The sequence below is a fragment of the Triticum urartu genome, chromosome 3 (assembly GCF_003073215.2).
Source record: "Triticum urartu cultivar G1812 chromosome 3, Tu2.1, whole genome shotgun sequence".
Lineage (NCBI taxonomy): Eukaryota > Viridiplantae > Streptophyta > Magnoliopsida > Poales > Poaceae > Triticum > Triticum urartu.
In genome coordinates, this window is record NC_053024.1 from 637,215,817 (window position 1) to 637,229,460 (window position 13,644).

General features: G+C 48.0%; 1 protein-coding gene and 2 non-coding genes across 5 annotated transcripts; all 3 read right to left on the reverse strand.

The window, feature by feature from the left end:
- Positions 1-713: 713 nt before the first annotated feature.
- Positions 714-787, reverse strand: TRNAI-AAU. The gene has a single exon. It is a non-coding gene; the product is annotated as a tRNA-Ile (tRNA).
- A 108-nt stretch (positions 788-895) lies between these two features.
- Positions 896-969, reverse strand: TRNAI-AAU. The gene has a single exon. It is a non-coding gene; the product is annotated as a tRNA-Ile (tRNA).
- A 3,466-nt stretch (positions 970-4,435) lies between these two features.
- LOC125545554 (LOB domain-containing protein 6-like) lies at positions 4,436-7,625 on the reverse strand. 3 transcript variants are annotated; one of them, XM_048709553.1, is made up of 4 exons: positions 7,331-7,625; positions 6,514-6,948; positions 6,016-6,400; positions 4,436-4,901 (listed from the first exon to the last, which is right to left on the reverse strand). In XM_048709553.1, exons 2-3 carry the CDS (start codon positions 6,937-6,939, stop codon positions 6,047-6,049), a joined length of 780 nt encoding a protein of 259 aa, XP_048565510.1. In that variant the 5' UTR covers positions 6,940-6,948; positions 7,331-7,625; the 3' UTR covers positions 4,436-4,901; positions 6,016-6,046. The 3 variants fall into 3 exon arrangements, with proteins under 3 accessions (XP_048565510.1, XP_048565508.1, XP_048565511.1); XM_048709551.1 differs by having other exon boundaries at positions 6,514-6,951; XM_048709554.1 differs by having other exon boundaries at positions 6,514-6,951; positions 7,319-7,625.
- Positions 7,626-13,644: the final 6,019 nt, after the last annotated feature.

Genomic DNA, 13,644 nt, shown 5'->3' on the forward strand with positions numbered 1-13,644 from the left:
GGGTGGCCACCAGGTGGGCACAATCCACCTGGGCGCGCCAGGCCCCCAGGCGCGCCCTGGTGGGTTGTGGCCTCCTCGGCCCACCTCTGGTGCCTATCTTTTGGTATATAAGTGGTTTTTACCTGGAAAAAAAATAAGGAAATGACTTTCGGGACGAAGCGCCGCCACCTCGAGGCGGAACTTGGGCAGGAGCACCTTTGCCCTCCGGCGGAGCGATTTTGCCAGGGGAACTTCCCTCTCGGAGGGGGAAATCATCGTCATCATCACCACAAACAACTCTCCCATCTTGGGGAGGGCAATCTCCATCAACATCTTCGTCAGCACCATCTCATCTCAAACCCTAGTTCATCTCTTGTATTTAATCTTATTACCGGAACTATAGATTGGTGCTAGGGGGTGACTAGTAGTGTCGATTACATCTTGTAGTTGATTACTATATGGTTTATTTGGTGGAAGATTATATATTCAGATCCATTACGCATCGACGACTCGTTGGCGTAGATTCCTGCTGCACATTTAAAATGAAAGAAATAGTGGTGTGGCAGTTTTGCTTATATAACACACGTGTGCCAAATATCATAGACCATATAAAAGTGATCTTGACAAGTAAATTGGTAAACAAAAGGAATAAACTTTTTTGAAGATATACGTCATAGTTTTTTTCTCTTGAGAATATATCATTTGAGATTTCGGTTGCAAAAAAAAGATTAATATGGCCCATGCAGGTCTCGAACCTGCGACCTTGGCGTTATTAGCACCACGCTCTAACCAACTGAGCTAATGGGCCATCTTATTATCAGTATTGAACTAAATTATTTGACTTTATACGTTACTATTTCCCTTTAATCACATGAAATTCCGTTCAGAGAAAACAAAACGAAATATCAAAAATAGATGGCCCATGCAGGTCTCGAACCCGCGACCTTGGCCTTATTAGGACCACGCTCTAACCAGCTGAGCTAATAGGCGAATTTAATATAAAAAACGGATATTTAATTATTAATAAAATCGAAAAAGGCACAGTAACAACGCTGCGAAAGCACCTTAAATGATGAGCACTGTTCGACGACACATTGACCTGTGCGTTCCACAGTTCACGTTGCATCATCGGCCATCGTTGTTGGCAGCATAGGCATAGCAATGCCCCACTCCATCAGCGACGACATTCTGCAGTAACCAGGAGTAGCTCGGCACGTACTACCGCTCGGCCTCGAGCGGGTCCTTGACGCGGACCAGCGGTCCACCACCATCTTGTTCCCTCCGTAGTCCCGTCGGTCCGTCCGTCCGTTCGTTTCCGGGAACAGTGCGCTGGCTGCGCGCACAACTATTCGAGCGTGGCGGATCATACCCTGTGCGATCACGGCCGTACGCCCGGTGAATGCCCTGACGGGACGCGACGTGCGCGGGGCCGCCGGTGTTAATTCCATGCCTACTGCATCTGCATGCCGCTACGCGTAGGCGCATGCAGTGCATGCACGCGCGCGCGCGCCCTCGGGCAGGCCGCAGCCCTATGCAGCAGCCTCTTTGCTGTTTTCTTGTACTCGCACTAGTCGTTTCGTTCATTTTGATAGACAGAAGAAGAAGAAAAATGAAATCGGGCGATGAAGAGCGAGCTCCGGCCCTTCCCGTCGACCTGCGCGCGACCGTCGTCGTGGGCGGAAGTCGATCGGCCGGCGCGCGCGTGCTCCCATGACCAACCAGCCGGTGCCCGATCGGTGGTCACGGTGACGAGACGACCGTCTGGGCCGTTGAGGCGCATTAACGAACACGCGCCGGAGCAAAATCGAGCCCGCACGCACGCGCCGCGTGCTCTGCCGGGGCGGCGTGGTGACGTGACGGGGGAGATCGCGAGCAGCAGGGCCTCGTGGCCGACGCCGGCCGGGGCCGGGGCCGCCTCCGACAGCGGCGCAGAAGCGTTCGCATTTAACGCCCGGCGCAGGAGGGGATGGGGGTTATCGAGGCGGCAGCGGCAGCGGCAGCGAAATCTCTCTCTCCTCTCCGCGATGTGCTGCTCGCTGCCACCGTCGTACCGTCGTCGCCATCATTGCCTCGCCTGCCGTTTCGCCCCCCGCCTCAGCCATCATTGCGTGACGCGCTACCACTACATGCCTGCCTCGGTCGATCGATCGATCGGACCGGCCGGCCCCAACCATTCCCATCGTCACTGTGGCAGTGCATGCATGGCACCGTGCAATCCTCGCTTCGAAAGCATGTGAAATACTACGGCCATGTTGACGCGTACTATCAAAAGCATCAGTGTCGAGTACGTACTTAAGTTAAGCATCCCCGCCATGAGGTCTAGCTGCTGCTACAGCCTACAGCGCGTCTCTACAGCACGTACGTACACCGGGTTTACGTGTTAACCGTTGGTCCACATGCATGGATTCAATAACCTAATGGTGGCATGGCAAGTCAGATAAAATGAAGAGCCAAGAAATGGCGTGTGCGGGAGACCAGCTACGTGTCGCTAGAGCCAGAGGAACGCGGCTATGCGTGCGACTGTGCTGGTATATGTGCCTGTACGTATACGTGCCGCCATGAATGCAGGGAGATGCGCAATGAATGTCTCCTGCAGAACGAACGACATTTCTGGGAGGCCTGATGACCCGACGCTGCCATCTCTCTCTCTCTCCCTGGTGCTGCAGCTAGGGGTCCTGCAACATGCATTCTGCCTCATCGAACGGCCACCTCCCAAAATTCAGAGGGCTGCGTCCGGAGAGAGAAGGAAACAACAGCGGGACGACGAGGGATGATCAAAAGCGAATGCCATGTACACTAAAACTGGCACCGGTCAACGGAGCATACAGTGGTGTAATCAGCTGCATGACTCAAACGAGCGCCAGCTCTGTTGCGTGTGGCACGGCCGGCCTCCACTGCTCACTGCAGCTGCATGCCACGACGCGCGATCGCGCCATGCCATGCCATTGCCATGGAGCACACTGCACACACCAACGCCAGTTCGCTTTTGTGCATGATCATGACTGTAGCTATATGCATCTAGGCTCACTAGCACGGCGTGGCCGGCCGGCTGGAGTAATTACCAGCTGCATGCACATGCATGCGAGTAGTAAAGCATCTTCCCAAATAAACCTACCGGTTAGGACTTAGGAGTAGCCATCTTAGCTCAGTACCATGATCTTCTCAGGGATTCACCGTGAGAAAGATCGCCATCCACACTGACCACTGCCCCGTCTGACGATGTGACCTCTCCAGGCGCCCATTGACCTCACATCACATCACCTCACAGCCTAGGGATCGGGTGTAGGCTGCGGAAATCTTCTCCCATGGATCTCTTCACAGAGAGTGTGTGTGGCCGGCCTTTAGTTACTCCCACACAGCCCTACAAAGCTAGCCTACGAGTAGCGGTTCCTCTACCCCGGCCACGCGCGCGCAGTTTGCCTCCGGCGCAAGCAAAAGCGAGCCAGCTGCAGCGTCGTCGCAGCGCAGGAATTGAAGAGAAGCGCTGGTGCTCTACGAGTAAATGCTTGCTTTATTAGGCACTCACGTCGTCTACTACTAGTACTACTTGATCGATCGACCCATCCACCTGACCAGTCCTGCAGAGGATCCATGCAATGATGCAGCATATTTCACCACAGACAAGCGCGCGCGCATGCACCGCAGGCCCTAGCTACCATAGCATGCCATGTCCAATCGTATGTATGTGTAGCCTTCCTAGGTCACCGTAACACACACAAGTCAACCCGAAGATACTACTAGAGCTACTACTGATCTACTGTGATCTCGAACAGATTCAGCAAAACCTGCAAGGTCAGCTTAACCAGTAAGCAGGGCAGGCCATCCTACTTACATGCATGCCTTTCTTTTCATTATGTATTTTTATTTATATCTATTTAGTCCAAATTTGAAACAAAATACTTCCTTCAGAATTTCATTGTGAGTCCAAGGCGTTTTGGATCTCGGCCTGCATGGAGGCTGAATTTTTTTAAAATTAAAAATTCAAATTTTTTGGATTCAAAATATTTGCACAAGTAAACAAGGATGTGGGTGTGTGTGTGTGTGTAAAATTTCAGCATGAAAATACATTGAAATGCAACCTGTACAAAAAAGACAAATTCATGGTTGGGAGGATGAATAGTATCATGTGTTAAAAAAGCCCTAACTTTTTTTTTTGCACAACCCTCATTTCAACTTATTTTCATCCTGAAAATTTACACAATTGTTCATTATGCCTTCATCTCCATCTGTATTTTTTTCAGATTTTTTGAAATATAAAATAATGAATTTTCAATTTGGAATCTTGCATTTGGCATTTGGAGGCGTCCATGGAGCTCGGCCTCCAAAATCAATTTCCAGTCAAAGGCCTACTTTGATTTACAGAAATTATGTAGGAATTTTAAAAGATAAATTGTATTGAAAATTTCTTTGGAGCCTCCCTCATATTTCAAAGAGAAAAAACATTAGCTCTTGGACATAATGAAAAGTCCCATCCTATAAATCAAATATGACATCTTTTTCCCTATAGAAATTGACATATATGTCTTCTCACCTCCTATGATTTCCATACTCCCATGATATTCCAATCCTATGAAACGAAGGAGGCTCAACTGATTGAACCCTTGCATAATTATGGGGATGCATAGTGAGTCGAACCAATCGTCAAAAACCGGCACGAGACCATTTGATCCACCACACATATTTCTATACATAATTAAGGGAGAGGTCTGATCAAGTGGTAGAAGTCAAGGACAAACACCATGCATGGATGCAGCGGTACAGCAAAACACAAGAAGGAGAAACAAGCAAAGTAAACATATGCATTCATGCCAAATAGACTAGTAAATCAATTAACACTCTCGCGATCAAGATAGGTAATAATTCAGGTCGTTGCACAGCCACCTAGGTCTTCAACATGGTGAATCTTTTTCCTCGTCAGCAACCTATAAAATATTGGCAAATATCAAAGTGAGGTCAAAGATAGTTCCTTCGCTTTTGATGTATGAATAACTGATCAATTATTAGTTCTTGCTTGTACTACTATATTCTGAAGTATACTTGTTCTACTTGCTACGAGAGGGAACTGTTACTGCCCAAGTGTACGTAGTCAGCGTTTGATAAGTTTATACAGAGAATGAAATGGATGGATTATTTCCACTTTTTGTCTTATAGTAGTAGAAGACTAGCTTACTACCCAAACTGCTGAAATTGGGGTGCATCACTGTTGAACATGACAACACAACGCAACTGTATCGGCAGATCAGCGCCAAACTGTTCATGATCAGCTACTTATCACTGGTACAAACAGTTTTCTTCTTCTTCGAAGCTACACTGGAAAGATGAATGCTAATTTGTTTATTATTCGCGCCATTTTAGCTCATTCTTGTTGCGCTTAATTTGTCTTACCACTTACATTTAACTTGAAAAAGAGATGCACGCGCAATAGTAGACATGAAATATCAGTAATTTTCCCCACAGGTGAGGTGTTTAGGTCGCAGTGGCAGCTGACTAGCTAGATAGCTAGCTCTACCTGCTGATAGATAGTACCCATGAGGCCATGACTTAGAAATTTAGAAAACCTTACGAGTTACTACGGTACTCCACTAGCTATAGCTACTTAGCTAGGCATGGCACCTAAGTTGAAACTAAGCATGCATGCTGGAGCACTATCAAGAGGTCAAGCATGAAACAGATTTTTGTTTCCACATTGATCGACCAACAGCACCATATTTTTTTTGCGTTCATTCACGCGTGACGTGCATGTACTCCTACTAACCAAATGCTGAAGATATGTTCACCACAAGAGTGTGCATGGACACTTAACAATAACCAGAGTAAAAGCTAAACAGTGCGCCGAGGCCGGATTAATGGCTGCGCACACGTAACAGATCATCAACATTTTACAAGCAAATCCGGCAGCCAATCATCAACATTAATTGGGTTCCAACGCATCATTGCACACAGTAAATAAACTAACCAAAGAACCGTGATGATTTATTCATGATCACAAGTGGAAGAGGAAGACCGGCCGGAAGAGTGGAGTAGTTAATGCCGCACCTGGCCTGACAGAGGGCAGCCGCTCGATCGGCTACTGCCCGGCGCCGCCCCTCTCGTCGCTGCCGGCGATGCCGGGCTTCAGGAACGGCGAGCCGCCGAGCATGCCGAGACCTGGCACCGAGCCTGCGCCGGCCATTGCGGCCGCCGAGTACCCGAACTCGTAGCCGCCGTTCAGGCCCAGCCTCGCGATGGGCTCGGCCGCCTCGTAGCTCCTGGACAGCATCTGCACGGCAGCGAACTGATGATCTTGCCCGAAGCCCGTGACCCCGCCGACGGAGCCGAGCGCCGCGGAGTGCCCAACGTTGATGAAGCTCGCCACGCCGTTCGGCACCGCGCTGCCGATGAACTCCGCCATCGACTGCGACCCGTTCGGCCCCGCCGCCGACTGAAACAAGGATCACAGTCAAACACCACCAACAAATGTATGTGCATCAGCGTATGAGCGATGATCGATGGTAAAGAAGATCGACGAGTGTGATGCAATAAAAGAAACCTCACCTGGTACTTGGAGAGCTCGTACTTGGCGCGGGCGAGGTCCTGCTGGAGCTGGCGGAGGTTGCGCTGGAGCATGGAGATGACGGCGACGCAGCCGTAGACGGGGTCGCGGAGGCGCATGTCGGCCTCGTAGGCGAGGGAGTTCACGGCGTCCTCGCGCTGGTACGGATGGAGCTCGTTCAGCAGCTTGGTCACGTTGCTGGCGCCGAAGACGCGGTGCACGTGCACGAACTTCTGCGGGTTGTCCGGCGGGAAGTAGGGCGCGAACACGCAGTCAGGCTGGCACTTGCGGCGGAGGAACTTGCACGCCGCGCACGGCGACCCCGTGCCGCACACCCCGCCGGCGCCGTTGCCCCCCGCCGATGAGGCGGCCAAGGTGATCACCGATCCTCCCGGCGCCGGCAACGAAGACGCCGACGACGAGGCCATCCTTCACGCCTGCTGAAACAAGAGGAAGATGTGTATAAGCAGAAAGAATCAGTGATTTTATTCTCTTGCCAAATACTCCGTGGAAAACGAACGATGCCTAAAAAGCACAGGAAAATATACCAAATATGCACCCGCATCTCCTATATATTAGAAGGAAACAAATACTGAGCAGAAATCAGAGTAGAATTCGTTTCCTTCTGAGCAGAAATGCCAAGAAAACTCTGGGCATGTGCCTTTCTTGGATCAATGGCCGGAAGCGTAGTTAACTGGGACCAAGAAGAGAAAGGAAGAGACTACAAAAAGCAAGGGGGGGAGAGAGATAAAAGAAAGGAGGAGAAGTTATCGGATCCGACGCCGGCGGTGGTGGCTGCCTACTTACGTACGCACGTACCCTTTTTGCACGATCCTTTTCCGCTATCTCTGCGCGCGCCGCCGCCGCCTCCTGCTGCTCACCGCGCTCCTCGCCTTCCTCTCCGGCCTCCCGGCTGTCGCTGCTCCTTTTAGACGGAGCGAGCTTCTTTTTGCTCGCCTGCGGATTTACCCTGTGGAGGTTGGAAGGAGAGGGAGAGGGAGAAGCGGAGAAGTGAGGAGGTTAGGGACAGGCCACCGAAAGATGGTGAGGTGCGTGGTATATGTTGCGAGGAAGGGGGAGGAGAAGCGGAGGGGGGATGTATGTTGGCTTGGGACGGAGGGTTAAATGAATGGAATTTGATATCTGTGTTCTTTATTGGATGGGTAGATATTAAGGAAGAGAGAGAGAGAGAGAGAGAGAGAGAGCTGTGAGAGAATGGAATGAAAGAATACTGATTGGACATCCGAGGTCAATGTGATGATCTACTCAATCGTATCCATGATCATTATGTTTTGTGTAAAATTTCAGTTCATGGGAAATACATCGATGTGCAATATATATGTATTTTTAGTGTAAAATGTTAAAAACTGTGCAAACCAAAAATAGTTTAACTTTTCATGAAAATAATATTAATCTAACATGCATCCGACCAAGAGAGAAGACAGTGTCAAGCCGACCCCGCCCTTCCTCACCTGCCTAAATGGAATGAATATCTCCTTCGTATAGTTCTTGCATAATTTGGGTACATGTTTTTTTGAAGCACTTGATTTTTTATTGCTCTAAACTTAATTATTCCTAAGAAACTTTGGAATCTTCTATTTCTAAATAGTTACGACCCACTACCAATTTTTCCTAGACATACAATCAATGCCACATAAGCAAGTTATGCATGCAAGTCATAAATTAAATTGGTCTTGTATTACTCTCTGGACGAGACTTGCCTGCTCCCCGCGCGTGCGCTCATCCGTGCTCCCGCGTACGTGGCTTAATTTGATTGGAACAAAATAAGGCCTCGCCCCACCCCCTTAAAATCAGGGGGGAAATGATTAGATTAGAAAGAAAAAGGAAAAAAGACAGCCGTAGGATAAAGTGGGAGCACGGATAGGAGCATAGAGATGGAGCAGGCAAGCCGGATCCTCTCTGGCATGATACTCTCTATGCATGAAGTGCGCCACATCATCAATTCATGCATGATACTCTCTATGCATGCAAGTCATAATTTATTTTTAAAAATTGATTTTGTATTGGCAGCATGTGTTGGGCGATTGCAGCATACATATGTAGTTCACTCTTCATATTTTTGTTAGAAATGCCATTCTTTTAACTGAAATCTCTTTTTTTCTCTACTTATACTCTTCATATTATTTTTTATTTTTAAGCTACATTTACTTCCTATTAGTTTTAGATGTTTTTAGCAACTTTTATGCATGTATTTTTAGCACAAACAATTACACTTTAAAGTGATCATCTACTCAACTTTTCTTTTTATTTTTAGCAACGAAACTCTTATGCGGGGGGCATTCATCTATAGTACAAGCATTTACACACACACACACACACACACACTTTAAAGTGTTTTTAAATTTATTGTTCAATTCGGAAGCATGACCATACGCGAACAGTTTTGTTGTACCCTTCTATTATACTTACTAATTGACCAGCACACTTTCATATTTGATCTTTCGACAAATTTCTAGTTAATTTAACCCGTATGAAAATCGCAGCAAAAGATTTAAAAAATATCATTACCATGCTATGATCTAACAATACTAGTGCGTACTAGACATAGAAGAGACATATATATAAATATCACAGGTATGTCAAACACATGAACCAGCAAGAGAATTAGCAGTTCATGCTATCTAGTCGGGTGGGTCAAGGTTGTGGTGGCAACGAAAACCTTCTTTGTGGCATTATCCTTGCCACCCATGGCGAATTTAGTGAAGTTGCAAAAGAAGTTAAAGTGCTGGTGGTGAGCGGTAGCGCTGAGATGCTGTCCAAAGATCTTAACACCTTCCCTCCAGTATAGGATCGCAAAAAGGTGCAATCATGGTGATTTTCTCACCTTTAGAATCATGCGTGTGATCTTTGCAAGTAGCAATGGCAAGAGGAAGGATGACATGTGTGCGAGAAGGCGGAGCATGTGATATGACCATATGAAAGCTAGATCCCACTATACCACATAGATCTGGAAACTGATGTTATTAATATGTTGGGTGGCCCCTATCCCGACCAGCAAAAAAACCACATTCATGGCATGGATCTGAGTCTGCCTTGGCTCGGGTCATTCATCAACCATGAGTTGGACATGGCGAGGCGGGCGGCAGAGGAGGAGTTCACATGTACCACACTTCTTTCTCATGCTCTAGTGGGATGTGAGGGAGAGTTCTTTGTCCAAACTCTCATCCGCTTCACATGTAGGACTATATTCTCACCTATGCCATGACACCACAAATAAGATTTTTAAACTTTAATTCAGGAAAAATGAATATGTGGGCCTAAATCTCGTATGTAATTCAAAATTTCATATGTGACCGCATTTGAATTATATTGGGTTTAATAGTCAAACAACAATTATAGTGGGCTTGATGTATTATTAAAATAAAAATAGTTTCGCAATTGTAGTTTTAAAAATAATTGTTAATATTGCTATAATAGAAATTCACATGTCAAAATATATACTGTGGACCATCTACCTACTGAACGTCAATTGAAGATAGATATCAACCTCCCAAGTTAAAGAGGTGGCTTTAATTTAGTTGTTGGTTATCGATACAAATTTGCCTATGCACATCTCAAAAAATTGCACAATGCTCTCTACTCATTTTGCTACAAGGTATACGGTCCTCCCTCTAGTGTTATTGAAGCTTAAACCCTAGCCATTAGGTGGCAGTTGATGAATGCTATCTGATAAGATGGAGAACTTGCATCTAGGGTGGTACCAAGTAGTATAAACAATTAGAAGGCAACCATGTCAGATTATGCCATGGTTGTGGATTTGACAGAAGAGAAAAATTAAGCATAGTTCTAATCTAGACCAGCCATGTCACCATTGAGAAGGGACTTCGAACTGGAGAAAGTTCGATGGGTGAAAGTATTGAAAGTATTGTGGTCGTCATGTCAAGCAACAATTTACCAATAGATCGGGTGCACCGGTAGCAGTTCAAGTGGTCATATAGAATTCAGAGGTTGGTGAAGAAGTGATTTGGGAAGATTAGAACATTACATTTATGTAAGGATGAAGTAGTGCATGCATAGATATACTATAAAGAGAGTGAATTTCTTGCTCTTAAGTTCCATAAAGCCCTTTTTTCTGAAAAAAATTGATGATTATATTTAAAGTTTCAATTTTTTTGAATAAAACACACATAAACATTGAGATGTTTACTAAAATTTTTCATGGTCAAATTTGCTTTGGCTAAGTTGTATAGAAACAAAAAATCATAGACTTTATAGTGAAAATAATGCATGTGCTAGAAAGGCATGGTTTTCTTTGTAGCATGAACCACAACATATTTCGTCATGTAAATTTATGGAGATGTATTATACATCCCCAGATTCATGTGTAAATTTTTCAGACTATTTTGAAACTTCAAAATATGGTTTTTGTAATAAAAAATTCGGCCGCATGGAGCCGGAGATCCAAAAGCATTTTCCGAAAAGATAGCAGTTACTAGATGTGTAGTACAAAATAATAGTTTTAAACTTTATTTTTCAGTTACTCCTTACATAGATGGGCATTCTTCTTTCTTTCTTTTTTTCTATTTTGCGGGGAGCATTATACTTTTTTTATGAGAACATTGGACTTGAGCAAGCATAATAACAAAATGTACTCCCTCCAATCCATATTAATTGGTGCTGATTTAGTACTAAGTTATACTAAATCAGCCGCAATTGCTTCCTTTTTTTTAATAATTGTAAAGACCCATGCATGGCAATGGCAACGCCCTTGATTCACACGGCAAAGAGCATGTCCGGAACGAACAACAGCACTTGGCCCACCGGCCGGGCGGGACCGGGCCGTTTTTAATACGAGTAGCACGAGCCAGAAACGCGGGCCAGCGCCCTCCTCCTCCTCCTCCTCGCGCGCTGCCAAGCCAATAACAGCAGCCCAGGGCAGGGCAGCAGACGATTCAAATATTGAATGCAGGAATGTAACGGTGCATGATTGAGCACTGGGGTCGTCCCAGGACAGGACCCTTCCCATTCAATACCGTGATGGCCACAACTCACGCTTCCACGACTCTCATCATGACTAGGTTAGCCACCACCTCGCAGGTGCTGCCCAAGCTAATTAGCTAAGCACGCCCTTACTTCATAACATGGATATCTTTAGGCCTAATCATCATTGTACGGCGGGGCAATTGGGCCGACGCCGACTGCTTAATTTGTACTGGCCCGTGATGGGAGCAAGCGGGCACACTGCTAGAGCTTGACAAATCATCACTTGATCGGCTAGTGTAGCAAGTAGGAGTGGCGCCGGCCGGGAGGAAGGATGGCTGTGGCTGGACCGCTTGGCGGGTGGCCGGCTGCCAATTCTAGCTCGGCAATCAATTCGATCGATCGGGTGGTTCGTGCGTGCGTGTTTCCTCCCGCATGATCCAATTCTTAGTCGAGATCGATCGGTGTCATCATCATATGGTGGTACTGGTCTACTGGAGGGAGGGATAATCTTTGCAGCGCTGCAAGATTGTCAGTACTTATCTAGGGCACCCCGGCCTGCACGGCCGGTGCTGCCGCAGTTAAGTTAAGCCCTTCAGTTTCTTTTACTTGCACTTTTAGTTTCCACGGGGGATCGTGGTGGCACCTGGTCCATGGTACTAATCCTACGAGGAGAGGGGCAGAAATCACACGCGCCAGCGCGCGCGGGGTGTGTCGGTGACCCGGAAAACCATGGAGGTAGCGGGCGGCGGGGAGAAAGAGCGTGGGCAAGCGGAGAGCGGCGATGCCGGTGACCCCCAAGTTGCATGTCCCTTCCGACGGGTAGGATGGGATTGCATGCATGCCGGTGACCACCGGATGGGATTGGCGAATGGCCTCGCTTCTCACGGTAGCCTTTTAGGGTTATACAGATCGATCATGTGTACAGTACTGGCTAATCAATCAGTCGCCGGAGACAAGTGATGTGCTCAATTCCTGGAGCCGGCGGTGCAACAGGGGAACCGAGCCATTTTCGTCGTTTGACCCGTCGAAAGGCGAATCGATCGAGTGCGAGTTGATGTGAAGAAGAAACGCCTTTCGCTCGCTGCAGGATATACCGGCGGCCCCAGCGAGGGAGGGAGGTGTGGATCGGTCCATCGAGTTGTCAACGTCCAAGGCTCCAAGCAGGCGCAGGGGAGTTATGCGTAACACTGATCCTCCCACTCTGTCTGCCTGCTTCCGTGCTCCGTGCTGTGCTGTGCTGTGCTTGGGCCACCTCGCTCGCTCTCGTCTCATCCGGAGCAAATGCGATCGACCGACTACGACTATCCCTTTCCCTCGTCACTCTTGGGATCCGCGCCCGCGCGCTCTTGATGCCTGCACCGTCCTGCCGGCCGTGTCTGCGAGTGACACTGTCTGTACCGCGTCCGTGGTGTGCGCACCGCCTTAATCCCACCCCGTGTACGTGCTACAGTACTCCAATTGCTAGTATTCCCTTTTTTTTGAAATTCAACTCGTGTTTAACCATTAGTTAGAATCGTGGCATCATTTACAATGAGAGGGATTACTGCCCCTGGGCCATTTCCCATATCCAAACGTTTGAAGGGGAGTATTGTCACGGATCTGTAGTCTAGGCAACGGGATTTACTTTTACTGGATCGAATCAAGGATACAAGTGTTCTAGGGTTCCTTAGCAAGAAAGGGGATCAGGATGAGAGAGCCAGGGAAGGAAGGAAGGGTACATCGCCTAACGGCGCCGTCAGTCTGTGATCTAATGATACCCAAGCGAGTGGCTCACTCGCCTTAAGTAGTCTCACTTGCTCCATCCTGGCCCAGTCACTTGCCGGTTGGGCTTGGTGATCCTCTTGGGCCGGGCCGGCGATGCTGGGCCTTGGCCTTCAGTAGTTCCCGTGACATTCCCTCCCCCTTGCATTTTGGCTTGTCCCCAAGCCAAGGCTCGAGGGAATCTGGCGCGGAGAGGTACTTCATCTTCCCAGGTAGCCAGCGACGCCGGAAATCCGGACCAGTGGACCAGCACTTGCGGTACCTGCCGCACTCCGTGTTGCACATCGCGACGTTGGAGGATGGCTGCTGGTACATGGAAGGGTAGGAGATCCTCGTCGAGAATCAGCAGCTCCGGCACGATCTGTGTGTTCAGAGGCATGCCCGCGCAGAGCTAGGAGACGTGGATGACAGGGTGGATCTTGGCCTGC

Excerpts from the sequence above, each read along its gene's own strand:
- LOC125545554 (XM_048709553.1), bottom strand. The coding sequence starts at position 6,939 with ATGGCCTCGTCGTCGGCGTCTTCGTTGCCGGCGCCGGGAGGATCGGTG. Across the intron at positions 6,401-6,513 it reads ACGAGCTCTCCAAGTACCAG|TCGGCGGCGGGGCCGAACGG; the intron begins GTGAGGTTTCTT and ends TCCTTGTTTCAG.